General features: G+C 52.3%; 1 protein-coding gene and 2 long non-coding RNA genes across 4 annotated transcripts; 2 read left to right on the top strand and 1 right to left on the bottom strand.

Moving 5' to 3' along the window:
* The first annotated feature begins 174 nt into the window (after window positions 1-174).
* ODF3L1 (outer dense fiber of sperm tails 3 like 1) lies at window positions 175-4,112 on the top strand. 2 transcript variants are annotated; one of them, XM_015077261.3, is made up of 4 exons: window positions 175-831; window positions 1,749-1,859; window positions 2,764-2,877; window positions 3,486-4,112. In XM_015077261.3, exons 1-4 carry the CDS (start codon window positions 711-713, stop codon window positions 3,965-3,967), a joined length of 828 nt encoding a protein of 275 aa, XP_014932747.2. In that variant the 5' UTR covers window positions 175-710; the 3' UTR covers window positions 3,968-4,112. The 2 variants fall into 2 exon arrangements, with proteins under 2 accessions (XP_014932747.2, XP_014932746.2); XM_015077260.3 differs by lacking the exon at window positions 175-831 and having other exon boundaries at window positions 839-1,859.
* A 2,648-nt stretch (window positions 4,113-6,760) lies between these two features.
* On the bottom strand, window positions 6,761-15,640 carry LOC128315895 (uncharacterized). Its single transcript, XR_008299033.1, has 3 exons — window positions 14,093-15,640; window positions 7,649-13,963; window positions 6,761-7,385 (listed from the first exon to the last, which is right to left on the bottom strand). It is a non-coding gene; the product is annotated as an uncharacterized LOC128315895 (long non-coding RNA).
* Window positions 15,641-17,493: 1,853 nt separating this feature from the next.
* LOC128316192 (uncharacterized) lies at window positions 17,494-20,049 on the top strand. The gene is made up of 2 exons (XR_008299782.1): window positions 17,494-19,314; window positions 19,956-20,049. It is a non-coding gene; the product is annotated as an uncharacterized LOC128316192 (long non-coding RNA).
* Window positions 20,050-26,418: the final 6,369 nt, after the last annotated feature.

The raw sequence follows: 26,418 nt of genomic DNA, 5'->3' as shown, positions 1-26,418 counted from the left end.
TTGAGCTAGATGTGGATCTCTAAAGACACTGCCCTGGGATAGGAGTCTGGGAAGCTAGCAGACAGTTACACCTTAGTGTGAAATAATTGCTTTGATCTTTTTCCAAGGAAAAACAGAAAAGAGGGCATATCCAGAATGGGCGGGGGGGCGGGGATAGAGGGAGGGGCAGGGGATAGAAGGCCACCCCAGGGATTGTCCGAGCTGCAGGAACCTATCCCCCAGGACCCACCCACACTTTCCATTCCTTTCCCCAACTTCAAGGCACCCAATCCATCAGGAGTGAAGAGCGGGCTCTGTCACTCCACCTCTCTCTTCTTCTAACCTGACCCAGGGCTCTGGGGACCGTCAGACTATTTAGCCTGATTGGGAGTAGGGGGCAGTGGGGCCTAGTTTTCAGGGTTCTAAAGCTGAGCTGCCATGGCAACAGGGGGAAATAAACACTCTGGGTCTCACAGTCCAAGTTCTGCGATGATGTCATCCCAAGCTCCAGCCTGCTAGGTCCTGTGGCTGGCTGCACCCCAGACAGCCGCAGCTGCTCAAGCCGGAGGATCGACTTCCTTCCCAACCCCCACGCAGCCTCTGGAGAGGGGGAGAGAGTGGACACAGGGGTTTGGGCAGGGGCCTTTGGAACAGGTTCTACACAGGTCCAGCTCCTTGCCTACTGCTTGGGTCTCTCAGTAGCTGCTGTTGCCCCCTCCTTGGCCTTAGCCATGAAGCTGGCCAAGAGGGCCAAGAACTCTGTGTTCTATGGGCAGCACCCAGAGGAGAAGGTTCAGGTGCCATCACGGCAGGAGGTAAAGCAGACCCCTGTGATCATGGCAATGATCAAAGGTGAGAGAAGTCCCCTGCCCTGAGCCTGGGTTGATTTCTTTCTCTGCAGGGCTGCTGAAGGTGCCCCAGCCTTCCAGCCCTGCCTCCTGCCAAGTTCTAGAGGACTCTCCTCCAAGCCTACCAAAGACCTGCACCTTCAAGCTGAACCTCAGAGGCAGTATTAGCTGCTGGGAATTTTCAGGGGGGTATGGATGGGAGGGAGCATGGGGTATGAAATGCGGCCAATTTTGGAAAAAAGCTAGGGATTCAATGGAGCTTTTAGCCCACCTGTAGCTTTCCTCACTTCTCTCAAATCTTACTCTCAACTGAAAGCAGACAAACTAATTCTTATTACATTGTTAATGACTGATTGTTGCTCTATGTGGGAGGTGGTTTAGGATGAGGGAGAGAGAGAGAGAGAGAAAGAGAGAGAGAGAGAGAGAGAGAGAGAGAGAATCTTAAGCACGTTTCACGCCCATCAAGGAGCCTGATGTGGGGCTCGATCTCACAATCGTGAGATCATGACCTGAGCCAAAATCAAGTTGGACACTTAACTGGCTGAGACACCCAGGTGCCTCCAAATGGATATTTATAAGCCCCAATTTTCTCATCTGTAAGATGGGAAACACAATAGTATCCGTTTTATGGAGTTGTTGAGAGGCTTAGCTGAGATGATCCATATAAAATAGTTCGCAAGGTGTCTGGTGCAGAATATGTTCTCAACTAATTGTGACTATTATCTTTCATATTGTGCATTGCCTGTGTGAGATCAGTTGCATTTTACGTGGAAACACTGTCTTTCCCCATGGGGAAGCTCGATGGTGGGATTTGTGGCAGTGTGACATCAGTGGGAGGAAAGCCCCCAGTGTTCTCATGGCACCCTGCCTCTGACTGGGCGGGTGGGCCAAGCCTGAGGTCTGCCCCATCCATCCTCGCAGGTCCGGGCCCTGCCAAATACCTCCGGCCATCCTGCACGGGTTATGTAGACCATGACATCTCCATGTTCCAGGAGCCAGCCTACAGTCTGCACACACGGCACTCGGAGAAGCGTGAGTGCTCGCCGTGCCCGTCATCCCTACTCGTCGGGCTTAGGGTTATCTTCCTTGGATGTTTGGGGCCGCAGTGAGAGGTAGGGAGCCATCATCTGTAGCCACAGGACCCTGGGAACTCGGGCCTGCCCTGAAGAGGACCCCCAGGGGGCCTGCTGGGTCCAGAAGCAAGCCAGCAGGGAGATGCCCAGGTGACCCACCCCTCTAAAGGCAACGCTGTGGGCAGCTCCCGGCTGGACCTCCTGAGGGAGCTTTGAAGGCAGGGATATCGTCACTGTACAGATGGCAGAGTACGGTCTCCTCTCTGTCTGAGCTCTGGAGAGGGCACTTTAGCTGGGCAGGAATAGCTGGGGAGTGGGGGAAAATGGTACAGAGTGGTGGCTCCCAAGGCTTCCCCGGGGGGCTTAGAAATGCCTGGAAGGGCCGGAGCAGAGAGCCACAGAGGAGCTGGGGCTTGCTGGTTGAGGCCAACGAGAGGAAGGGTGGGCACGGGCGTTGAGGTGTGTATCTGGGGGTCTGAGATCTAGAGGCCTGCTGGGTCCCTCCTTGGGATGACACATCCTCCTCAGCAGGGGAACCCCCTGTCCGGGGCTGGGCCTCTCAGTACTAACAATAGCCACTATGTCTATTATTACCCCTTGGCACCAATCCCCGATGGGGGCTGCCCAAGCTGCCATGCAGCTGTCATTTTATCTGTTTCTTTGAGCGACTTCTGGAGACTGTTAGGTCATGCATTAAAAGCCCCATTTTGTAGATGAGGAAATCAAGGGTTGGAAAACACCCAGGGAATCGGAAGGGAGCCCTCACTTCTGTTTGGGGGAGGGGGATCTCCTCTGGAGGCAGTCCAGGCTCACCATAGAGCGGCCTCTGGGGCTGACCCGGCCTCTCTGTGGCTGTCCTGCAGGGGTCACAGACATTTGCAGCCCTGGGCCTTGCTATTTCTTCGATCCCAAAATAACTCGGTTTGGAATGTCCAGCTGCACGCAGGTCCCTATGGGAGAGCGCATCTCTAACCTGTGTAAGATGGGACAGGGGAGGCATGTGGGAGTTGGGAGGTTGGAGGATGGGGGTTCACCCTCAGGACCTGAGCAGGGACAAGCGGTAATGACTCGCCTCTGCCAGGTGTGTCTTTGGATACTGGCATCCCCCTGCAATGTTACATTAAGACACTGATGTTGTCATGTCTGTGTCACAGTACTTAGGTCTTGAAGCCAGTGTTATGCACATATGTCGCCAGGTGATGATCTGATAAAAATGTCATGGGACTCATGTTGCATCAGGGATATTGTCATGCTAATGAGCTCACAGGCCGTCGCGATTTCAGGATATTTTCTTGGTGCTGTCACAGGGAGGATGTCAGGATGCTGACATTCCAAGGGTGGCATTCTGATGACATTTGTGATTTTTATATTATGACAACAGTGTCAGTGCTGATGTCAGGATGGCCCAAGTCCCTCCCCCTGCCCATGGCCCTATGCAGGGGAGTTGATGGCCCTGCATGTTGATAAAGTGGTTATAGTGAAGTCACGGTAGGCTAACCAAGACCTCTTACCCGTTAGCTGGGCACCAGGAGATGTGGCCTGGCTCCCGCCTTGAGACCCCTCCCTTCCATTCATCCACTTGCAGGCCTGAGCCCCATCCCAGCCTCCTGCCATTATGACCTAGAGAAGACCCACCCACCCGGGGAACGCAGGGCTCCCCAGTATGCTTTCGGCTACCGGTGGCCGTACCGGGTGACAGACCCCAACCCAGGCCCCAACAAGTACCAGCTGCCACTCTTGCTGGGGCCCAATAACCCTGTCAGCCGAGCTGCTCCTTGCTATAGCTTGGCCTCTGAGCACAAGAACTGGTTCTACAAGGAGAATGTGGCTGGAGGCCCTGGGCCGGCCACACGCTCCCGGCCTGAGCCCTCTGTCTACCAGAACCGCAGCCCCAGCTATAGCATGGCCAAGCGATTTGCCTACCCGATGGACCACACACCTCGGCCTGGCCCTGGCTCCCACGATGTCCAGAAGGTCACGGTGCACAAACCCCGATCACCTGCTTTCACCATGGGCGTCAAGCACTCACCCCACCTGTGCCCGCTGGTCATCGACATTCACGACTAAGGCCCCTCCTGGTGCACTCACCCACCCCTCCCCACAGAAGTTATTTTTCTGTACCAAATTGAGCAATTTACTGAGATTTTGAGTAACAGAGTTGGTGCCCGCTGTGTCTAGCTCACAGAAGGCATTAAATAAATATTTTCACTTACTTCGCTTTTTGTTTTGCAAACACTCACAGCTGCTTCCTTTGGGCCCTGCCCTGGGTGAGGGGCTGGGATACTGGGAGGCATTGTAGGGGTCCCTGTGTGGGAGAAGTTCTGTTCTGGCTCACCAGGGAGGCAGTCACGTGTTCTCCAAGAAACCCTGGGCAGCAACTCCGGAGAACCGTGTTCTAGTCCTAAGTCTGCCACTAACGGCGGTGTGGCCTTGTGCAGCTCCTGTCCTCTGGGCCTCAGGTTGCCCTTTGGACAGTGAGGGGGGGAGCGTATGTCTGGAGGATGTCCAGGTTCCCTCCAGCTCCATAACTGTGTGACTCTGATCCCTGGCAGTGGTCAGTACCCAAGAGAGGAGCAGGGCAGAAGACGGAGGGGTCATCTGGCTGGGGATGGGGGTAGAAGGATTTTTCCTGGCGGGGGGGGGGGGACATAGGAGGACAAGCAGAGACAGTGTGTAGAAGAGAGGGTATTCTCGGGGGCGGTGAAGATGAGAGAAAAGACAGGCATGTGGGACCAAAATGTACAGGGCAGGAGCCTGGGCTGCAGGAGGCTGGCCAATAACAGGACCAGATCGTGGGCAATTGGAGGGCACTCTGGCTTTGTCCTCAGCAAGGTGGAGCTAGATAAGATGCATCATTTGCAGAATTCTTTGGACAGCGGGAGAAGGTTGGACAGAACGGGCAGAGCCTGCAGGCCGCAGTCAGCCTAGGAGGAGGCGAAGGGGCCAAGTGGACTTCTGGGAGAAGGGTCTGTATGCCGCATATGGTCTTGGGGGAGCCGCTAGTACGTCCCCACACTCAACAGCTTAGCCCTGCAGTGCCCGGCAGAGGAGGAGCCAGGAGGGGGCAGTGTTGCCCTACTCGTGAGTCCAGTCCTGCCCACCTGCCCGCCCCACCCCATCCCTTCCAGCTTTGCAGCTTTGGGGCACATAGGTGCCAGCTCTCTGGCCTCTGTCTCCATCTCTGGGAAAGCTGGGGTCTCTGGGGCTGGCATTTGTCCTTCCTTAATTCTTCATATCCAGATCTCCCATTGGGAGTTGCCCTTGCCTCTGGGACCAGCCCCTCTCCCAGCATCCCTGGCCAGGAGGCAGAAGGGGATTTCACCCCTTTTCTGTAGCCTGGAGCCAATGGGGTGGGAGGCCAGAACTATAGAGGGAAAGGGGCCCAGGGAGGGAGGAGAGGAGGCAGAATACCCCCCAGGCCTGATGGCTCAGGCAGACGCATGTTCTTCCACAGCTGCTGCCCCAAGAATGGTGGGAGGCAGGAAGAGAGGGCCCCTCAGAACCAGTGTTGGGTGGCTCATCCTTTCGAGGGTGAGCAATATTCAGGTTTTAATTAAAATTGAAAATTGAACTGAAGAACTAACTTTGGGTAGAAAGGATCAGAGAATGTCTGTGGGATATTCAAACAACAGCAACAACACTGAGTATTTTTTAAAGGGGCTTGTAGGAAACCCCACCGGGATCATACCTCACGCAGGGCCCAGAAATTCCCTCCCCGCCACCCCGCCAGCCCCCAGGCCTGGGGTATTATGTCTGTCCTGTCCTCCCCGCTCCTCAACAAGGCTGGTCCGGGCAGGCTCGAGAGAGAACGAGGGAGCTTGGGGACCCATCTGTCTTACAGCAGATTAGAAAGATGTCATTTTGCCGACAATGCCATTTATCACAGCGGCTGCAAAAATTAGTGATGCTTGGGCTGAAAGTACTGGATGGGGGTGGGGGCTGGCAGGTGGCAGTGGCTGATGCTCTTCTGTGTCACCAGGTCAGGGAAGCTACAGGCCAACCTTTGAATAGGGATTTTCTGATTTTGTGCCTATCCAGTTCCAAGGCCCTCCACTGGAAAAATGAGAAAGCTGAGGCCCAGAACCAAGGAAGTAGCAGCCATATGACAAGTTGATGGCCTGTCTCTAAATAAAGGTCTAGGCTCACTCTATGACTAGGGTCTGGGGTTCAGTGTGTGACCAGACCCAGGGCTCAGTGTGTGGCTAGGTTTGGGTCGGTCTGTGACTAGAGTCAGGGCTCAATCTAGGACAGACCCTCAGCCTGGCTCCAGCTGCCACCAGATATGGGTGGGGACTGGATATTAGCCCTAAAGCTAGAATTAACACTTGGTTTGTGGTCCCAAGGGAAGGAGAGGAGGCTAGAGGACTCAGAATGAGTCTTTGGGGGATGAAGATGTTTGGGAGAGAGATGGCCTTGGGAAGAAGGGGATGAGGCCTCCGGGGAAGATGAATGGGACTTCCTTTGTGCCTCAGCCCACAAAATGACAGGGTCATTTAGCTTGAGATCGACCTTTTGATAAAGCAATCCCCATCTCTTGGCTTTGCCTCCTCTGTGGTGGTGACTGGGTAGGTTACCTGCAAGAGGTTGGTGGGCATGGCCTTCCAGGCCTGGCTGAGTGCTCACCCCACCCCTTCTGAACAACTTGGCGGGGGGCACACTTGACCTGGCAGAAATCCTTGTCTGAATTCTTTCTTCTTTCTTTCTTTCTTTCTTTCTTTCTTTCTTTCTTTCTTTCTTTCTTTCTTCCTTTCTTGAGAGAAAGGGGGCATAAGTGAGCAAGGGGCAGAGAGAGAGAATCCCACCAGGGGCAGAGAGAGAGAGAGAGAGAGACAGAGAGAGACAGAGAGAGACAGAAGCGGGGCTCACCCAAAGAGAGGCTCGTGCTCACGAACTGCAAGATCATGACCTGAGTCAAAGTCTGATGCTTAACTGACTGAGCCACACAGGTGCCCCCCTGGTCTGAATGGTTGTAGGACTTAACCTGTGCCCTCAGATACTTGGGCCCTGGAGCCTGGCATGTGATGCATACAGACACGATCATTCATTTATTCATCCAATAAACATTTGCTGAGCTCCTGCCCTATGCCAGGCTCTGGCTGCACCTGGCGGTACCAAGAGATGGTGAAGGCCCAGCCATGCCCAACAGGTGTTCGGAGAGCGGCTTGGGGGGAGGATGGAAGCAGCTTTCTCTAACCGTGAGCAGACAGTGGGGTGGGGGTGAGGGTCAGTGAATGGCACGCTGCCCTCCAGAGTTTCCTCCTTTCTCTCCCGGGGCAGGAGAGGCCTGACCTTCACGGGGCAACCCCGCGGGGCGTGGTGGTAATAACACTGCAATCACATGACGCTCCTGCTCCTCGATACCGGCTGGGGCTGCTGGTCTCTGTCATTCTGTTGTGGCTGGAGAGACCCTGAGTGCTAGTTGTCACTCTGGTTCCCAGGAGCTGGGAGGATGGTGACCCTGGGCCGGGAGGAAGAGGGGCCCTGCCTGGGAGACACATTGACACATCATCCACAGGCACACAGGTCGGGGTTGTGCAGAAACACATGTCCCTTGCCCACCTACACACAGAGACAAGGCACAGATTCTCCTTATAGAATGTGCTCACTTGTGCACACACACTTATGCATGCACAGACACGACACCTTACTCCTCGCACGTACAGCCCTGACACCAGACCCAAACACAGGCTTTATGCTGCACTCACAGGGAGAGACAGACACGGGCACCACACCGTACCCGACACTCACCTTTTACTACATAGGCACACCCCCTCTCCAGGCGCCTCTTTATCTCACGTGCACGCATACATCTGCTTGGGCTCAGGTGTACCTCTCACTGCCCAGGAGAAATAAAGTAAATGATGAGAGTGCTCCCTCCCTACCATGCACAGGTGCAGACAGGGTGGGGGGTGGGGCTGTGGGAGGGGAGATTGGGTCTCCACGCTCAGGAAGGCGTTGGGGCGTGAGCTGGGGGTCAGCCCTCCAGTCTGGGGTCCTGACTCTGGATGCGGTGCATTTGGTTGGGAGCTCTCGTCCACGAAGACAAGCCAGATCCCTTCTCCCTGCCTTGAGCACTCAGAGATGCCCACTCCAGGGGACACCCAAGGACAGGAGGACTGGCATAGGTGCTCCTGCCACCTGGCAATCCTGTTCCTGGCCCTTGCTGGGGTGTGGATGGGGGAGCTTGTTGGAGAGCACATGTCCCTGGAGTCCTGGTGCGGGTCAGAAGCCGCACCTCCAAGCTCACTGGAGGCAGAGAGTCTGCCCGGTCCTGTTCCTCCCGGCTTCTCTCCCTCTGTGTCCACGCTCTCCCATCTGGCTCTTCCCTAAGTCTTTCTGTCTCCCTCTGGCTTCCCTTTCTCTTCTCTCACTCTCCCTCTTGCTCTCCCAGTCCCTTGGCCCTGTTTATCCTCTAGAATAAAGACCGACATTTTCAATTACCCCCCAAATAACAGAGCAGTTCTCAGAGGCCCTGACAAGAGGAGGATGGTGTGGATGTGTGTGGCCTATGGGTAGATGTGGGTGTGGGGGTTGGGAGGTACCCATGGTCCCACTGTCCTTTGTTTGCTTTTTCTCTTCTGGAACCTTCATCTTTTCCTGGGAGAGGGGAAGCACGTCTCCCATCAGGGGAGGAAGGGAGACAAAAGAGAGAAATAAAAACCTGTCATCGTTGTCTTGTAAACACAGCAGGTAGTGCAGAGCAGGGGCTCAGCAGGACCGAGGGAGAGGCAGGGACAGAGAAAAAGGGGGCTGAGAGAGATGGGGAGAAAAGGTGAGCTGGGGTGAGCAGAAGCCGCTACCCCAGGGCCCAGGGCGTGTGGGCACCAGGCGGGGTTGCCAAGGGTGGAGAAGAATGAAAAGATTGACCTGGGAGAGTGGAAGGCACTCGGGGAGGGAGACCCTTAGACCCAGTGCCAGGCAGAAGGGGGCCTCAAGGCATCAGTTCTCTCTGAACACCTCCCCCTCCCCATGCTGGGTTCTGGGGACACCGAGGAGGGTAAGATAGACAGACACATGTCTTCTCTTGTGGGGTGTAATATGTAGCTGAAACAAAGCAGCTGGGCACTTGCCATGTGCCAGGCACTTACATAAGCCGAGAGTCACAGAGTGTGGGTAACCTGTCCAGTAACGCACGGCCACGGGGGAGAGTTCCAGGATTCCAGCCCAAGTCTGTCCCTTCACGCAGCCTCCACAGGAGGCTGGAGGCTGGGAGAGAGGTTTGGACACTTGGCTCTGCCGTGATTGCTTTGTGACCTAGAACAAGTCCTCCCCTCTCTGGAACTCAGTTTCCCCATCTGAAAAAGTGTAGAGAATGCTGGCTGCTCTGTGGGGCCGGGCGGGGGGGAGGATCACATGTCTGGATGTGGGTGGTTACCCAGCTCTGGTTCCCTGGAGGAACTGAGGGTGTAGGGGTGCAAAGAACTCCTGGTGCTGGGGTGGGACTGGCCAGCAGCGGCTGCAGCCTCTGCAGCAGGAAGGAGGCTGGACCCCGGCTTTACTCCCTGCTGCTACCCAGTGGCAAGATTTGGGTACTGCAGGGGATGGGCTTGCACGAGGGTCAGAACGGGAGGATGCCTCTAGTGAGAGTTGTCTGGTTCTCTCTGGCCCGGTTTGCAGATGCCTAGAGAGGTGAGAAGCTTGGCTGCAGGTCATCCAGGGAAGAAGCTTGGGCTGGCATTGGCTTTTAGGGCAAGGTGCTTCCCCTTAGCCCTGTGGTGCTTGGAAAGCCCCAAAGTGGCCTTAGGGCGAGAGAGGTGAAGCTCTGAATCATCTGCCTGAAGCCTCCTGCTCCAGGGATCCTTTCAGGATTTCTTCCGGCAGGAAGCAGCCTCACTCCCATCCTTCAGGCCTATATACATCCTCTCTTTGTTCCTTATGCTCTACCTGCCCTAAACTGTACCCTCTCCTCCTAGCAAATCAGGCAGTGGGGCCCTTTAAGGCATTAGGGATGGTGAAGGGCCATCTCCATCACCTAGGGAGCACCTGCTAGGAGCCCAGCTCTGTCCTGGGACTTTTCCTGCATTGTATCACTTGAATCTCATGACGACCCAGAAGGTCAGGGTCACTTTTGAGCCCATTTTTCAGGTGAGGAAGCGCAGAGATGTTGTGACTTTCAGACACAAAGTGGTGGAGGAGGGAGTCTAACCCAAGTCCATAGATTCTCCAGAGAGGAGTCCTTATTTGGAGATGAAAAGTATCCCCATTGGCACCACAGAAATCAGCTATGACCACACCTGGAAATGACTAGTCCAGGGTCTTGTGGCTCAGGTCTCAGCCGCACCACTGTGCTGCTGTGTGACTTTGGGCAAAGCCATCCCTCTCTGGACCTCTGGCTCATCTGTGAAACGTGTGTGTGCTAGATTCCCTCAGAGATCCATTCTGGAATTTGGCATGTCCAGCCTTGGCCCCTGCGATGGCTCTGTTTTGAAGGATGCTGCAAAGGGGTGAGTACATGGCAGGTCTGGGAAGGTGGAACTCTGACTGGGGAGCCAGGCCCTTCAGGTGCACATCCTCGCTGGGTGTCAGTGTGTGGAACTGGGGGAATCATGGGAAGTGTGGGCTGTGAGAGCAGGACAGGGGTCCAGGTCTGGGCAGGTATGGGGTGATGGGCTGGCCCTTGGGCCTGGGAACCTTTCCCTCTGCTGTCTGCCACAGAGGGGAGTTTTTCTTGGCAGGAAACAGCCTCATCAATCAGGGGCAATGGGGGGCTGACAGGCGGCCACTCCCCGCTGGCCGGGCTTGAGGCAGACTCATAAATCCCACGCCGGGCTGGGCTGTAAATTCCTGTGATTCATACCCGGCCTCTTGCCTCTTGGAGGACAGAGACATTTGGGGCTGTGGGACAGGCTGCTCTTCCCTGGGCAGGGCAGGTGGAATACCTTAATCACTGGCCTGGGGTGCTCAGCCAGCCTCCTCCTTAGGTTCCACAGGAGATGTGGCTACTGAGTCCCCAGGGCACCTCAGGCCCAGCTGGAGCCATCTCTGCTCAGACCCCCGTGACCTCTGCCTTTACCATGTGCCATTTCCCTGTCCTGGCCTAACTGGCCTGATCCGCCCCAGGGGCCACATGTGTGGACACTGCCTGTGTCATCTGAGATGTCGTGGGGGCCTATGGCCAGGAGGGACTGTCCCACTTACCCCATAGCAACTTCTGCTGTTCCACGTGACGGTCTGTCGTAGTGACGATGACGACAAGAGTGGGAACCAAGGAGCAGTCTGCGTATTTCTCATTCCAGGGGGCTTGAGGCCTTGAACCCACTGCCTCTCAGAGATGGAAGGTCTCAGGGACCCTCTGACCCGGGGCTGGAGTCACTCATCAGCTTCCACCAGGACCGTTGTCATACTCAGATGCCAGTCTTTACTCTCACTTAACATTTTTCCTTAAACTGGCTCACTTTTAAAATTTAAATGTGTGTTTTAGCCTTGTCTGAAGCAATGTTTGTGAAATCAGGGGTCTGATGTGCTAGTTAAATACACACATATGCACACATATGTGAGAACATACACATGAAAATACATAGTTAAAATAGCAGATGCCCATTTCTCTGTACTATCAAAAATAGTCTTGTGTCTCACCAATGATGCATATGTCATTCTTTGAGAAAAGTGGCTCTAGTCCTCTTCTATTTTTCAGACAAGAACACCAAGGCCCAGAGAGGTATAGGAACTTGCCCAAGGTCACACAGTGCTGGGATTATCATCTGGCCCACTTGACTCCCAGCCTAGTGCTCATTTTACAGAAGTATGCTCGTTGTTTGTGGAGGGAATGACTGGTCAGGGTGTGGAGGCCTTCACTTCCCCAGAAGGACATTTGAAGTCCCGGAGGCCTTTTGGAGACACAGAGGAGTATGTTAAAAGGTGGACTTCCTGGCAGCAGGCTGATGGGCAGGCAGGCAGGCATCCTGGGTCCCCTAGTGGGACGAGCTACTGGCTCCCCTCTCTTTTTGTCCTTCTTCTTGGTGCCCAGGGCTCCTGCAGTGTCTTCAGGTCCAGGGAGGAGGTGGAGAAGGGGTCCCAGGGGAGGGAGGGGAGCAGGGCTCCACAGCAGCCCTTCCCTGGGGGGCTGCTTACTGAGGCGATAATTAGTGGTACTGGCTTCCAGGCCTGGCAAGGAAGGTGGCCTCATTAGCAGGTGCCTTCCCCTGCACCACCTCCACCTTCCTACCTCTGGGCTCCTGCCACCTGTACTGCCACTGCCACTGACTCCACCATCATCACCCCAGAGATGCAGCACAAGGGCTCTTGCTGGAGACAGGGCTGCTGGCTCCCAGGGAGACAGGAAGGAGATGTGTGCAGGGCGGCCAGGGTGTAGGTACGCTGCACACACACACACACACACACACACACACAGTAGCACGTAGACATGCTCACCCACGAGCACATGATACTGTTAGATGTGCACATGCACACATGCACGCACAACACAGAGACGTATAGGTCTTTGTCCAAACAGATTTGCACGGTAATGCACATACCCAGACACACTGTACAAGCACACAGATTCGATAGACACATGTCCACAGGGAGGTGGACTTAAGTGCAAAGACATACAATGCACGCGTGCAGATGTCCATAGGGAACGCAGACCCTCATCCATACTAGCAGACTCATGAAAGTATCCACATAAACATCCTGACCGGCGTCTCCAGACCTGTGCGTGTGGACGAACCGGCAGACCAGACATGGAAACACGCAATAGCACGCAGCACGCCCCTGTGGGCACTGTGTGTACTTCTTCGTGTGCAGGGACCCCCACACGCACACGTACATGCTGCAGAGGGCAAGCGTTATGTTTTTCCTGGAATCTAACAAGGCCTGAGGTGCTGGGGCTGGTTAATTCCCTGGGGCAAGTGAGGAGACCGGAGCTGAGGACATATTTAATTAATTCTTATCGGTGACAGAGAGAGGGAAGAAAAGAGGGAAAGAGGAATGGATGGATGGAGAGAGACAGAGGGAGAAAGGGGGAGAGAGGGGTAAAGAGGGGGAGAGAGGGAGGAGAAAAGGGGCTAGCTGGAGAGGTTAAGGTGAAGGAGCAGGAGGAAGAGCATGTTCAAGAAGCTCTCAGGGGCCAGGCATTAACCCTTTCAGTTCAGAGCAGGCCCAGGGACCCCATCACTCAGTCCCATCACCAAAACCAGATGGGCCCTTCAAGGTCTGATGGTTGGACGTATGCAGAAATCTCCTTGCAGGGCTCGCTGCATGGCTCTGGGGATGAGGGGTTCACCCCATCTCTCACTTCCACAGAGTAGAAATCTGCTCCCGGAATCTCCCTACCTCAGCCCCACCTGTGCTCTGTGGGTCCGTGGCTCAGGGGCCCTCCTTTCTCAGGGCCAGGCCGGGGGGAGACATGACCACCCAAGGAGGCCCCTCCTGGATACCAGGACAGCTCCTGCCATCCCACTCCTGATCTCGGCCCCATGACGAAGTCAGGGAGACAGGGGTGGACAAGGACAGGGACTCAGAGAGAAAGCATGTGAGGCAGGAAAGGGGGGATAGGGCATAGGAGTGAGACAAAGAGACACAGGCACCAGGGGTGAAAGAGACAGAGAAAGAGACCTGAGAGCCTGAGACTGAGCCCATGAGAGCCAGACAGGCCCAGAGACACAGAGGAATTTAGAGAATCTGAGACAGGATGAGGCAGACCATAAGACATACACAGAAGTATCTGGAGATTGGGATATCTGTGGGCTGGTCAGGAGGGGGTCACCCCCCTGGGGACATGGATGGAGGAATCCCGGCCTAAAGAGGATGTTGTGTGAGCCTGTCCCGGGCACCCAACCTCTCGGAGGCTTGGCTGCTGTTCTGTAAAGAAGGGGGTGGGGACTGACCCTGTCTCTGAGTTGGTCCTGAGGTTCCAAGGAGAGGCTGGCCTGGCCCTTCGTTCCCTCCACTTCCCCCTGGGGCTTGTGGGCCTGCAGATGGAGGCGGGGGCTCTGTAGAGGCTCTGGGTCCAGGCCCCACTCGGAAGCCCCCAAACTGGCAAGCCAGGTGGAAGAGGAGGGTCTCCGCGGGGCCGGTGTAATGTGCTGCAACCACGCGGTGCTGAGTGATGGAGCGTTTGCCCTGAATATTGAAAATGCATAAATATCCATTTTCAGGCACCAAGGCGGATATAAATACAGAGTGGGGGCGGTGTGCAGCCCTCAGCGGTAATTTACCAGCTCTGCTACTCCCCGTGGCACGGGCACTTACGTTTGGCCATCAGGAGCCTTTCCGAGACGGCTTTATGACCGCCGGCTGCCACCTGGGTCCCTTCTCCTGGAGAAATGGCTCTTCGGGGATGGCTGTGGGGGTGAGGGTGGGGCAAGTCTGGTCATTCCTGGGCCTGCTCCATCCTAGACCTTCAGGGCCTCTCCCACCTTCCCCTCTTCCAGCATCTTCTGACACAGGAGGGAGGAAACACATTCGTGTCAGGCCCGGTGTGCACTCAGCCCTGTGAGCTTGGGTAGAATCAATCAGAGGAGCTCCAACCCTGCCTGTGGCAGCTTCCGGACTGGGAAACAGAAGCCACCATAGGCCCTGCCCTCAGGAACTCACACAAGGGGAAAGTGAGGCCCAGGGAGAAAAATCACATGACCAGTGGTGGCCACCGCATATCCTGCCCCAGCCTAGCACATCCGTAGCCCCCAGCCTAGGAGGTTAAGCAGCAGGGTCTTGGCATCAGGTTGGACAGGGGAGGCCATGGCCCTCAGGTGGGTGCCTCACTCCTTGCTGGCTTATCTGGACCCTTCTCTGTGGGCTGGCAAGTGGAGGCCCTGAGAGGCAACTCACTGTCTCTCCCAAAGCCGGAGCATGGGCACAAGGTTCCCTGACCCCTGTGGCCTGTAGTCCCGAGGGGCGTCTTCTCTTGTGAGCTGGGATGTAGGGCCCACGGCCGTGTTCAGGGAGCCTACCTTCCCACAGCAGAGAAAGGCATGGGAGGGCACAGAGCGTTCTCTGTGCTGTGGTCCTTCTAGGGTCCCCGAGGCTTCCCCGCCCTAAGCTGGGCAGTCACCTAGGTTGCCTGGGAGCGTGATTATGGGGGTCATGGGCACTGTAGCAACATCACGAACACGCGAGGCATTGTGGCGCAGGGCTTGGACACAGAACGGGTGGGAGTGGAGCCAGGTGGGACTGGATGGCTGGGTGGGGTGTCTGTGGAGGGAGGGCTGCGGCTGAGGCTGGGGCTGCAGAACCGTCCCTTCTGTCCTTGTCTGCTCCTCATCTCCATGGTGGCACTGTGTCTACATCCTGGCCGCTCCAGACACACGCTCTTGGCTTCTGCCTCAGTCGTGAACTGACTACATAATGTGGAAGGTCTCAGGTCAAGTTACTTAGTGGGAGTGTCTGGCCTGAGTCGTTTCCCGCCATGCCAGAGGTCAGCAAATGTCCTCTGGGGTCAGACATTTAGGCCTACTCCCGGGTGATTCTCAGAGGGAGCCATCGGGCTGGAAGTGGGCAGTCTTACTGTGGATTGGGAGTGGGGGCAGCCACCATCACTATAGGGCAAACTAGTGGCTGAGCGGGATTGGCCGCTTCTTTCCCCTCTTAAGAGGCCATGCTCACCCTCCACCCTCTCCAGGCCCCAGCAATGCTGACCGTATGCCAAGCATCATGCTGGGTTTATGGGGCAAACAGATGAACAGGACTCTCAGGGGCTTAGAGCCTCACGTGGGAGACAGTGTGTGCACAAATAGCCTCATAGAGGGATACAAGGAGGTCGGGTGCACAGAGGCGGGTGAATTTAGCTCTGACTAAGGCATGGGGGAATGCTTAATGGAGGGGGTGATATTTGATCTGAACCACAGTAGGATTTTAGCATGTGGTTCTGGGGTTGCTGGAAGCATCCTATCATATTGGCTCTGTGTGCGGGTGGGGGCAGGTAACTACTAACCAGCCTAACTAGGTCAGAAAGAGAGCCCAGAGCAATGGGAATAACCCAAAAGTGGGCAGGGCCAGGTCTTGGAGGGCCTGTGTGTCTGGCTAAGGGTGTGGCTGTTGTCCGGGTGTGGGTCCCCAGGAGAGCAGGAAGTCCTAGAGGGAGGTGAGCGGTGGGGGTGGGAGTATCTGCCTGTGTGGCAGATACGGGCCTAGGGGTCAGGACAGTCGCCATCCAGTCCTCCCTCTGGGCACCCAGGGCCTTCAGAGCTCCCAGCATGTAGAACTGGGCGGACACACAGCCCTCTCCAACCCAATGCCCCTGGCTGCAGCCTGATGTCAGGGCTAAAATTAGCTCTGTGGCTGCGCGGGCAGCAGAGAAACAGTCATGGGGATCGCCCCTGCCTTTCCTCCTAGAGGTAGGGATAAGGGCTGCTGAGTGTCAGTGGACACAGGCTGGACCAGAGTGATGTTGGGGTTCACTGCAGCAGCAAGAACTTGGATCATCCTCTTAACTGGGCTCTGGGAACAGGAGTCTTGGGGGGCAGTAGCAGACAGGGCCCTGCCTTTCTCTCCTGGCCACCCTTTGGCCACTATCAGCTGCCTGGGGGGTGGGGTGGCCAGGGTCTGAACTCCTGGGTCCCACAGGGCGTGGATCAGGACAGCAGCCCCTCCCCACTCACTTCTCTGTCTCTGCTTGCCCAGCTGCTTCTCTCCCGCGGTTGCCATGGGAACCACAGGTGGCTTAAGTTTGCCTGAGCCTGGCTCCCTTATGAGATGGGTAGTGGGGCAGGGCATACGGAGGGAAGCCTCAGTCTGGGCTCTGTCCATTTAGCCCCTCTTTTGGTTTCGTCCTCACTGCCTTCTTCCCCTGCATTCCCCACAGCCTTCCAGCCACCGAGTCCTGACCATTTAGCCCTGGGACTTGTCCACTCTGGAGCACTTTCCCTACCTCTGGCTGGGTCCCTCTCCTTTGGTCTGGTGTCTGAGCAATGAGCACTTACCTTTTAGTCCCCCAGGTCCCTCCTGGCTTAACACTCTGCCCTCAAGACAAAGCCATGCTCTTGACTAGTGCCTTCTGGTCCCAGCTTCCCCTTTGCCACTCTTCCTACCCCCCATGCTTATGCTACAGCCACCCTGGAATGTTGGGTCTGAGGAATGGGTAAGTGTGGTGAGCCACACTTCCAGAACCACATTCTATGGAGTGGTAGTATCTTTTGCAGAGTTAATGGGTGTGCATTAAAAGTGAGTTCCATGTGGAAATATTTTGAGAAGCACTGCATATGCCTCACCTCCTGGAAATTCATGAGGCACTTTGTTACATATTAAAGGCTTGGGCAACTCCTGCAATAAAGAAGTCTGTTTTGCTGTGTTGAACCCAGAGATTCTGAGTGTTAGCCCATAAATAAGGAACGTCTACCAACAGCTCTTGGAACTAGTTTCCCTGGACGAGCATTTGAAAAATGCTGGTTGGGCCCTAAAGGATGGCGCCCTGCCCTTTGGGATCCGGGGTCCTGAGGCTGCTCCCCTCTGGAATGGAGGGGCCTCCCATGCTGGCACCTCTTGGAATGGAGCAGACTGAGCGCTGGAAAGCTGGGTCCATGCTTAGCACCACTCCCATCTCCTGGCCAGTGAGTGGATCAGGCAGGGTTCCTGGATGCATTCCATTTAAACTACACAACATTCTTTTAAAAACTTGACCTAGTTGCCAACATTTAAAACCTGGGAGATTCCACAACAGATTTTGAATCTTAACGTTCTCTTAAAGAACTAGAAGACCTACCAACACAGTGTGTTTATAACCCTCTGCGGAAGTGAAGAATGGCATGAACCGTTTATTACGTGCACAGCAGTGCATCTCTCTCCTGGCACTGCTGAACCCCTCAGAAAACATTAGAGTCTCTGCCCCCATCGAGGGGAGTGTGGGGCTCTTCTCAATGAGTTCCTCTTCCCTGGGGTGGGATAAACTGCCTCCCTCCCGGGCGGGTCCTTCTGCAAAGGGCTGGGGCAGGTGGGCTCCCGCTCCTCCAGAATGTACCTCACACCTCATGAAGTAATTGATACATCATGCGAATCAAGCCAACAAATCCGTCCACCCTCTGCCCCCAGGGTGCCTCCCTTGCTGTGAGGGGTGCCAGAGTGGCTGGGGGGACAGCAGGGCTGCAGAACAGTGGGGGGAAGGCCTGCCTGCAGCCTCCTCTCATGTCACTCGCCTATGGGCTCCATCGATGAGACGCGAGGCAGCTGCTCAGGTCACTCTGGTAATCGGAGCGTGCTGAGTGCGAGAATCACTCCCTGCAAGAGCTAAAAGCCGAGAACAGTGAGGGACCGAGCATGAGCGCGCTGGCACTTCTGAGACAGCTCGAGGCTGTGGAGAGCCTGCTAAAAATAGCCCGCTCCCAGCTGAGGCTGGAACCCTGGAAAATCCTGCTCTGGAGGGGTGGCTGGGGCAACCCCTCCTGTGTCCCTGTGTCCCTGCCGCCCTGCTGGTGGGGTGGGGCTGGCGAGGCTGGCAAGGGCCCGCCTGCTGGGAGCCTCTTCCCCTGCCCTGGGAAGACTGTGAGGAGACAGAGCTGTGACTTGACGGCCCCTGTCTGACGGTAGTTGAGGTGGGAGGCCCAGACCTGTCTCCCCGACCCTCACGCTGTTAGGGTAAGTGAGGAATTCCCCTCTCTGAGACCAGGCACCAGGACAGGCTTCTGTCCTGGGTGGGCTAGGGGAGATCAGTAAGGAGCTCCCCTGCCCAGCTGGGCGTTCATGTTCCACAGCCCCCACTGAGACCCCTCATCAGGCTACTGACTCCAGCCGTCTTCTGCTTTGCCTGAACATGGCCTGTTCTTGGACCCCTGCTTCTCAGCCTATTCAAACCCTCCCTACCTGAGGACTTCTCATGAATGTCTTCCCTCCTCCAGAAAGCCCCTCTGACCCTTTTGCTCAAGCCTCTCCTCCAGGCTCATTCCTCTCCCCCTGCCATCCAGTGTCCTGGACTTCCCTTCCCACTCGTGCAGCTCCAGATGCCGGGGCACCTTGAGCAAACCCCTGTCTCTCTCTGGGCCTCTGAGGAATCAAGGTCTAGAGCAGGCTGTGAGGCCCAGTTGGCTGGAGCCAATCATATACCTTATTGTGATGTCCATAAGTGTCACCAGACCCCACATGAAGTCCTAGATGGGGAGGAGATTATGAGATGTGGGCATGACCACTAGTCTAGGCCCCTGTCAAATGACTGGCCATCCAATCTCCACTCACATGCTTCCTGGGGAGGGGCCCTCACTATCTCCTGAGGCAGCCTCTTCCCCTGTCTCCTCTGCAGGGTCCTGCCTCTGCCACAAGTTCCTTGGGGGGAGGGCTCTGGCACAGAGGAGGCCTCAGAGGACAATCCCTGAAGCGGGGACCAATCCATGCTAGGGCAGGACTGCAAGGGATGGGGAAATGGAGGTTAGAGGTCCTGGGTCCCACCCAAGGTTGCCAACTCGATGCGTTTCCTCAGCCTCAGATGGAGCTGAGGGGGGAGGCAGAGGAGAGACCAGGGGGGACAGTAGGGTTTAGTACTGAGGAAGGTGGGTTCTTGTCCCTGTTGGGGGTTGGCCAGTCTGGGCCAGCCTCTGCAGTGGTGCTGGGGTGCTGATGGGTGGGAAGGCTTCCCCCCTCCTTCCAAGCTTGTTCCTGAGATGTCCCTGACACAAAATCACCTTCCTTGCTGTGGGCAGCGATGACAGTGAGGGACCAGGATTTCCCACTGTTACTGAAGTGAGGGGCATGAGAAGGGCTGTGAGCACAGAGGTCCACACATCCAGGCTGGCTGGCAGTTCAGTATTGGACCAGAGCGGGTCTAGGTTAGTGGTTGACATTCTGGAGAAGCAAATCTCACTAACTGAGCAAGCTTCAGCAACAAGCTTAACCTCCTTGTGCCTCACTCAGTCCCTACATCTGTAAAATGGGGATGACAATTGTTAAAAAGAAAACCAGAGACCCCAAATGGCTTCATGCAGGTTAAGGCCCTAAGTCAGTAAACCAAGACTTAATGCCTAACCTATCTGTAGTGTCAACCCCCCAGGAATGCAACCTATAACCAGTCAACATTTCTGGTCAGCATTAGGAAATTTACTGATAGACCCCTTTTGTTCCCTTTAGGAGGGCAACCTTGCCTAAAACAATGGATTCTTTGCTAATATTTTCCTTTTTTCTGCTCCGTGTCTAGCTTTTCAGTCACCCTTTGGAGCTCCCCTCTACCAGCTAGATGGGATGCAGACTGATTCATGAATCAATGAATAAAGCCAATTAGATCTTTAAAATTTACTGTTGAATTTTTATTATTTGGCACAATAGAATGTGTCTCATAGGGTTGTTGTGAAGATTTAGTGAATGTGTGTGTGTGTGTGTGTGTGTACATATCTCAGAGCCTGAGATATAGTGTTACACAAATGTTAATTATTATTACCAGGTCGCAGTCTTTTTTGAGAATTTGGTAAAACTTATAGACCCCTTTTCAGAAGACACCTGTACCCACGACTCTGCATAATTTCTAGGCTTATGAACTCCCTAAAGGTCACGTGTATAAGAACATTACTGAATCTAACATGACTTTCCTTTTTTTTTAGTTGAAACTTTTATGGTCAAAGTAACGTAGGCAAATAGTTGTAAACGTCCAAAGAGAAATGGCTGTCCTCTGCCTCACGGCCCACCTCTGAGCCCGGTCTCCTCTAGAGGCCACAACCCCAGGCAGCCATTCCCCCTGATACCTGACCTCTCCCTTTGCCCCCTGCAATGTTGGGAGCAGGGTGGCAGGCCTGTTCCCATTTCACCCCCAGGGACCGAGGAGATGGGCTTTGTCCCTCTGACTCATGCCAAGTTCTTGATTCCACCTTCTGAGTGGCTCTTAGGTCTGCCCCAGCGCCCCCGCCCGCACCCCGACCCCCTCTATCCCTGGCCCTCACTGGTCACCACAACAACTTGCCAGTTGCAAACACCACCACCTCTCTTCCTTAAAACTCCCCAGTGGCTCCTCACTGAATGCAATGATTTTAGCATCAAGGTCGAGGACACAGAGTTATGTAAGATTCATGATGCCCAGGGTACAGAAAAAGCAGAATCCTTTGTGGTGAATATGACATCATCAAAGGGGGCCTGCGGTTGGTCCAGGGGCCTGTGAGGTCTCGAGCCCAGCCAGGCCGGCAAGCGCCCCTGGGGTGAGGGGGAAGTGGCGGGGAGGAGAGTTTGGGGGTGAAACCACTTCATGCAAATAAACTGAAATGGGGCTTCAGGGCAGGTTTGGCAAGCTGCCAGAAACAAAGTCTCTGTGTCTCCCACCTTCCCAACCTGCTGGCTTGAGGGGGGTTGTCGGGAGTGGAATCTGAGGCCCTGGACCTCGGGGCATTGGGAAAGAGACACATCTCTGAGCTCCTTCTGCCCTTCTTTACACACTTTGGTTACACTGTGTACATTGCCTACAGAATGAGATGCAGGCTCCCCTTGGGCAGGAACGCGGCTGGGTTTCCAGCTCGTATCCAAATGACACTCCCCTTTCCTTTCCTTTTCCTTTTTCCTTCTTAAATGGACCTCAGGTACACAGAACTGGGTTAATCACCACCCTGCCTATGACATACTCTCATTATTGGCCCATGCAGGGCCACTTTAATTAATTAATTTCTTTGTTTACAATGATATATTTTTGTTTACAGCAACATAGTGATGTTAAATAACAAAAATTCAACTGAGTAATTTAAAAGATCAAGTGGCTGTATTAAGCAACTTCACAATCAGGTTGCCTCCCATCTAGCACATTAGGAAGGAGCTCCATTCGGCTGCAGAAAAGAAAAGATTTTTAAATGCAGGACAAGGAAGTCATAAACAGAAAAAAGGATATTTTGGGTGAGGTGATCTTCCTTTGGGGGGACAAAAGGGTCTTAGTAGTTATTAGCTGGGTTACCTTTTCTTCCTTTGGAGCATGGAGAGGGCCTGTGTCAAAGATTACTCTATTGGTACCCTAGAAAATTACTAATTGGTTAAGACTACATTTCTGGGGAAGTTTGAAAGTGTAATCAGGTTAGACATTAAGCCCTGGTTTGGTGACGGGGCGTAGCATTAAGTGACTCTATTTTGGGCCTCTGGGTTTTTTTTGACAGTGGAACTCAGAACTCAACCTGCGACTGGGGAGCCCGGGTGGCTCAGTTGGTTAAGCGTCCATCTTCGGCTCAGGTCATGATCCTGCACTTCCTGAGTTCGAGCCCCGCATCAGACTGTGTGTTGACAGCTCAGAGCCTGGAGCCTGCTTCAGATTCTGTGTCTCTCTCTCTCTGTGCCCCTCCCTGACTCGCGCGAGCACACAGTTCCTCTCTCTCTCTCAAAAAAAATATTAAAAAATTAAAAACAAATAAATAAAACATTAAAAATTTTAAAAATTCATTAAAAAAAAAAACCCTCAACCTGAGATCTCGAGCCTTAACAGTGTCTGCACCTATATTGTGCTCCTCCTTTATCACAGCCTCCTGCTTCCCCCTCAGAGGTATATACTATTCTGAATGATCTGAATTATGTGTCTATCATTCCCTAGGCTTTCTAAATACAATTTTATTACTGCATCAGTCAGGGTAGACTAGGTTATGCTGCAGTAACAAATAACTCCTAATCTCAGTGGCTTAACACAACAAAAGTTTATTTCTTGCTCATGTTACGTGACCAGCGCAGATGGGCAGAGGCCTCTGGGGTTCTGGGGTTTTGCTTTGTCACGGGAGGATAAAAACTATGCACCAGTTCTTAGATGTTTCTGCCCGAAAGTGACTGAGCACTTCAGTGACAGTTCATTGGCCAAAGCTCTTCTTCCCAAGTCTGTCCTTAATTTCAAGAGGGCATGTACCTAGAAAGAAGGAAGAACCAGAAGTCTTGTTAAGCTTGGGTAATGTCACCACAACCACGTATCTGTGCAGCCTAAATACTAAGTTTTTTATTTCGGTTGTTTATGAACTTTACAGAAAGGGCATCATGTTGTAAGTGATCTTTTCTTAAAATTGAAGTCTAATTGATACAATTTTATATTAGTTTCAGGTATGCAACATAGTGATTCAACATTTATATACATTATGAAATGATCACCATAATAAGTCTAGTTGTCATCTGTCACCATACAAAATTATTACAATATTATTGTCTATATTCTCTGTGCTCTACCTTACATCCCGTGACTTGGAGTTTTGTACCTCTTTTTTTTTTTTTTTTGGAGCTTTGTACCTCTTGATCCCCTTTCAACCACCCTCCAACCCCCGTCTCCTCTGTCAAGCATCAGTCTGTTCTCTGTATCAATGAGTTTGGTTTTGATTTGTCTGTTCATTTATTTTGTTTTTTAGATTCTGCATTCAAAGCAAAACCGTATGATATTTGACTTTCTCTGCCTGCTTATTTAACTTAGCATAATACCCTCAAGTCCTATTCATGTTGTCACAAATGGCAAGATCTCATTCTTTCTCATGGCTGAGTAGCATCCTTTATCCATCCATCTATCGATGGACGCTTGGGTTCTCCCATCTCTTGGCTGTCGTAGCTAATGCTGCAGTGAACATAGGGGTGCGTGTGTCTTTTTGTGTTACTGTTTTTGTTTTCCTCAGATAAATACCCGGATGTGGAATTGCTGGATTGTATGCTAGTTCTATTTTTAATTTTTTGAGGACTCTCCATACTGTTTTTCATAGTGGCCACACCAGTTTACATAAGCACCAACAGTGCACAAGGATTCCTTTTTGTCAACATCCTCACCAACAACTTGTTCTTTCTTTCTTTTTGATAATAACTATTCTGACAGGTGTCAGGTGATATCTCTTTGAGGTTTTTATTTGCATTTCCCCAATGATGAGTGATGTTGAGCATCTTTCCATGTGTCTGTTGGGCATCTGGATGTTTTCTTTGGAAAAATGTCTGTTCAGATCATCTGCCCATGTAAAATCAGCTTGTTTGAGTTTTTGGTATTAAGTTACATGAGTTATTTATAGGTTTTGAATATTAGCCCCTTAGCAGATATGCAATATGCAAGTGTTTTCTCCAGTTCAGTAGGCTGCCTTTTCATTTTGTTGATAGTTTCCTTTGCTATGCAGAAGTTTTTTATTTTATTTTATTTTATCTTATTTTATTTTATTTTTATTTCAATGTTTTTAATTTATTTTTTAGAGAGAGCACAAGTGGAGGAGGTGCAGAGAAAGAGGGGGACAGAGGATCCAAAGCAGGCTCTGTGCTGACAGCAGGGCTCAGAGTTACGAACCATGAGATCTTGACCTGAGCTGAAGTCAGACACTCAACCAGCTGAGCCACCCAGAGTCCTTGTGCAGAAGTTTTTTAGTTTGTTTTTTTTTTTAATTTTTTTTTTAACATTTATTTATTTTTGAGATAGAGACAGAGCATGAACGGGGGAGGGTCAGAGAGAGGGAGACACAGAATCTGAAGCAGGCTCCAGGCTCTGAGCTGTCAGCACAGAGCCTGACGCGGGGCTCGAACTCACGGACCGTTAGATCATGACCCAAGCTGCAGTCGGCCGCTTAACCGACTGAGCCACCCAGGCGCCCCAGAAGTTTTTTAGTTTGATGTTGTCCCACTTGTTTACTTTTGCTTTGGTTGCCCCTTGCTTGTGGGTTAGGTCCAAAAAAAAAATAATTAAGACGATGTCAAAAAGACTATGCTTTCTTCCAGGAGTTTATGGTTTCAGATCTCACATTTAAGTCTTTAATCTATTTTGGGTTAATTTTTGTACATGGTTTAAGAAAGTGGTCCAGTTTCACACTTATGCATGTAGCTGTTCAGTTTTCCCAACACTATTTATTGAAAAGGGTCTGTCAGCACAGAGCCTGATACAGGGCTCGAACCCATAAACCGCAAGATTATGACTGGAGCTGAAGTCAGATGTCTAACCCACTGAGCCACACAGACACCCCTAATGTCTATTTATTCTTGAGAGAGAAAGAGAGAGAGAGAGAAAGAGCACGTGCACACAGCAGGGGAGGGGCAGAGAGAGAAGGAGACACAGAATCTGAAGCAGGCTCCAGGCTCTGAGCTGTCAGCACAGAGCTGAACCGTGGGGCTTTAACCCACAAACCGTGAGATCATGACCTGAGCTGAAGTCAGACGCTCAATTGACTGAGCCACCCAGGTGCCTCTAAAGATTTTATTTTTAAGTATTATCTACACCCAATGTGGGGCTCGAACTCACAACCCCGAGATCAAGAGTCTCATGCTCTACTGACTGAGCCAGCCAGGTGCCCTGACATCTTGTCATTTTCAGAGTACAGGTCTTTCACCTCCTCAGTTAAATTTATTCCCAAGTGTTTTATTCTTTTGATGCCATTCTGAATGGGATTGTTGTCTTAATTTCTTTCTGCTAGGTTATTATTGGTGTATAGAAATGCGACAGATTTCTGTGTATTAATTTTGTATCCTCTGACTTCACTGAATTCATTTATTAGTTCTAACAGTTGTGTGTGTGTGTGTGGCTCTTTAGGGTTTTCTATATATAGTTTCATGTCATCTGCAAATAGTGACAGTTTTACTTCTTCCTTTCCAGTTTGGATGCTTTTTATTTCTTCTTCCTGCCTAGTTGTTCTGGCTAGGACTTCCAACACAATGTTGAATAAAAGTGGCAAGAGTGGGCATCTTTGTTTGTAGCTGACCTTAGAGGAAAAGCTTTCAGTTTTTCACCTTTGGGTATGGTGTCAGCTGTGGTCTGTCACATATGGCCTTTACTGTGTTGAGGTGTGCTTCACCTACACTTACTTTGTTGAAAGTTTTTATCATAAGTGGGTGTTGAATTTTGTCAAACGCTTTTTCTGCATCTATTGAGATCATTATATGCTTTCTATCCTTTATTTTTTAAAAAAGTTTATTTTATTTATTTTGAGAGAGAGAGAGAGGTAGAGAGAGAGAGAGGAGAGCAGAGAGAGAGGGAGAGAGAGAATCCCAAGCAAGCTCCACATTGTCATTGTAGAGCCCAATGAGGGGCTCGATCTCACGAACCGAGAGATCATGACTTGAGCCGAAATCAGTAGTCGGACACTTAACCACCTGAGCACCCCAGGCATCCTTTTATTCTTAATTTTTAAAATATGGTGTATCATGTTGATTGATTTGTGGAGATCGAACCCCCATTCATCCCTGGAAAAGCTCCCACTTGATCATGGTGTATGATCCTTCTAATGTCTTGTTGAATTTGGCTTGCTAATATCTTATTGAGGAGGCTCATCAGGGATATTGGCCTGTAATTTTCTTTTTCTGTGGTGTCTTTGTTTGGTTTTGGTATCAGGGTAATGTTGGCCTCATAAAATGAGAGTTTGGAAGCATTCCTTCCCCTTTAATATTTTGGAATAGTTTGAGAAGACAGGTATTAAATCCTCTCTGAATGTTTGGTAGAACTCACCAGGGAAGCCGTCTGGTCCTGGACTTTTGTTGAAAGTTTTTTGAGTACTGATTCAGTCTCTTTACTAGTAATCAGTCTATTCAGATTTTCTATTTCTTCATGATTCAGTCTTGGAAGACTGTGTATTTCTAGGAATTTATCCATTTCTTCTAGATTGTCCAATTTGTTGATGTATAATTGTTCATAGTAGTCTCTTATGATCCTTTGTATTTCTGTGGTCTCAGTTATAACTTCTCTCTCATTTCTGATTTTATTTGTTTGAGTCCTCTCTCTT

The sequence above is a fragment of the Acinonyx jubatus genome, chromosome B3 (genome assembly GCF_027475565.1).
Source record: "Acinonyx jubatus isolate Ajub_Pintada_27869175 chromosome B3, VMU_Ajub_asm_v1.0, whole genome shotgun sequence".
Classification (NCBI taxonomy): Eukaryota; Metazoa; Chordata; class Mammalia; order Carnivora; family Felidae; genus Acinonyx; species Acinonyx jubatus.
Note: the sequence above shows the minus strand (reverse complement) of the source record. Positions and strands in the feature narration are given on the sequence as shown.

What these genes read in the sequence shown, in the direction of transcription:
- ODF3L1 (XM_015077260.3), top strand. Translation starts at nt 1,616, where the DNA reads ATGGGGAAGCTCGATGGTGGGATTTGTGGCAGTGTGACATCAGTGGGA. An exon ending in CACACGGCACTCGGAGAAGC is followed by an intron (nt 1,860 to 2,763) that starts GTGAGTGCTCGC and finishes GCTGTCCTGCAG; the next exon opens with GGGTCACAGACATTTGCAGC. An exon ending in AGAGCGCATCTCTAACCTGT is followed by an intron (nt 2,878 to 3,485) that starts GTAAGATGGGAC and finishes ATCCACTTGCAG; the next exon opens with GCCTGAGCCCCATCCCAGCC.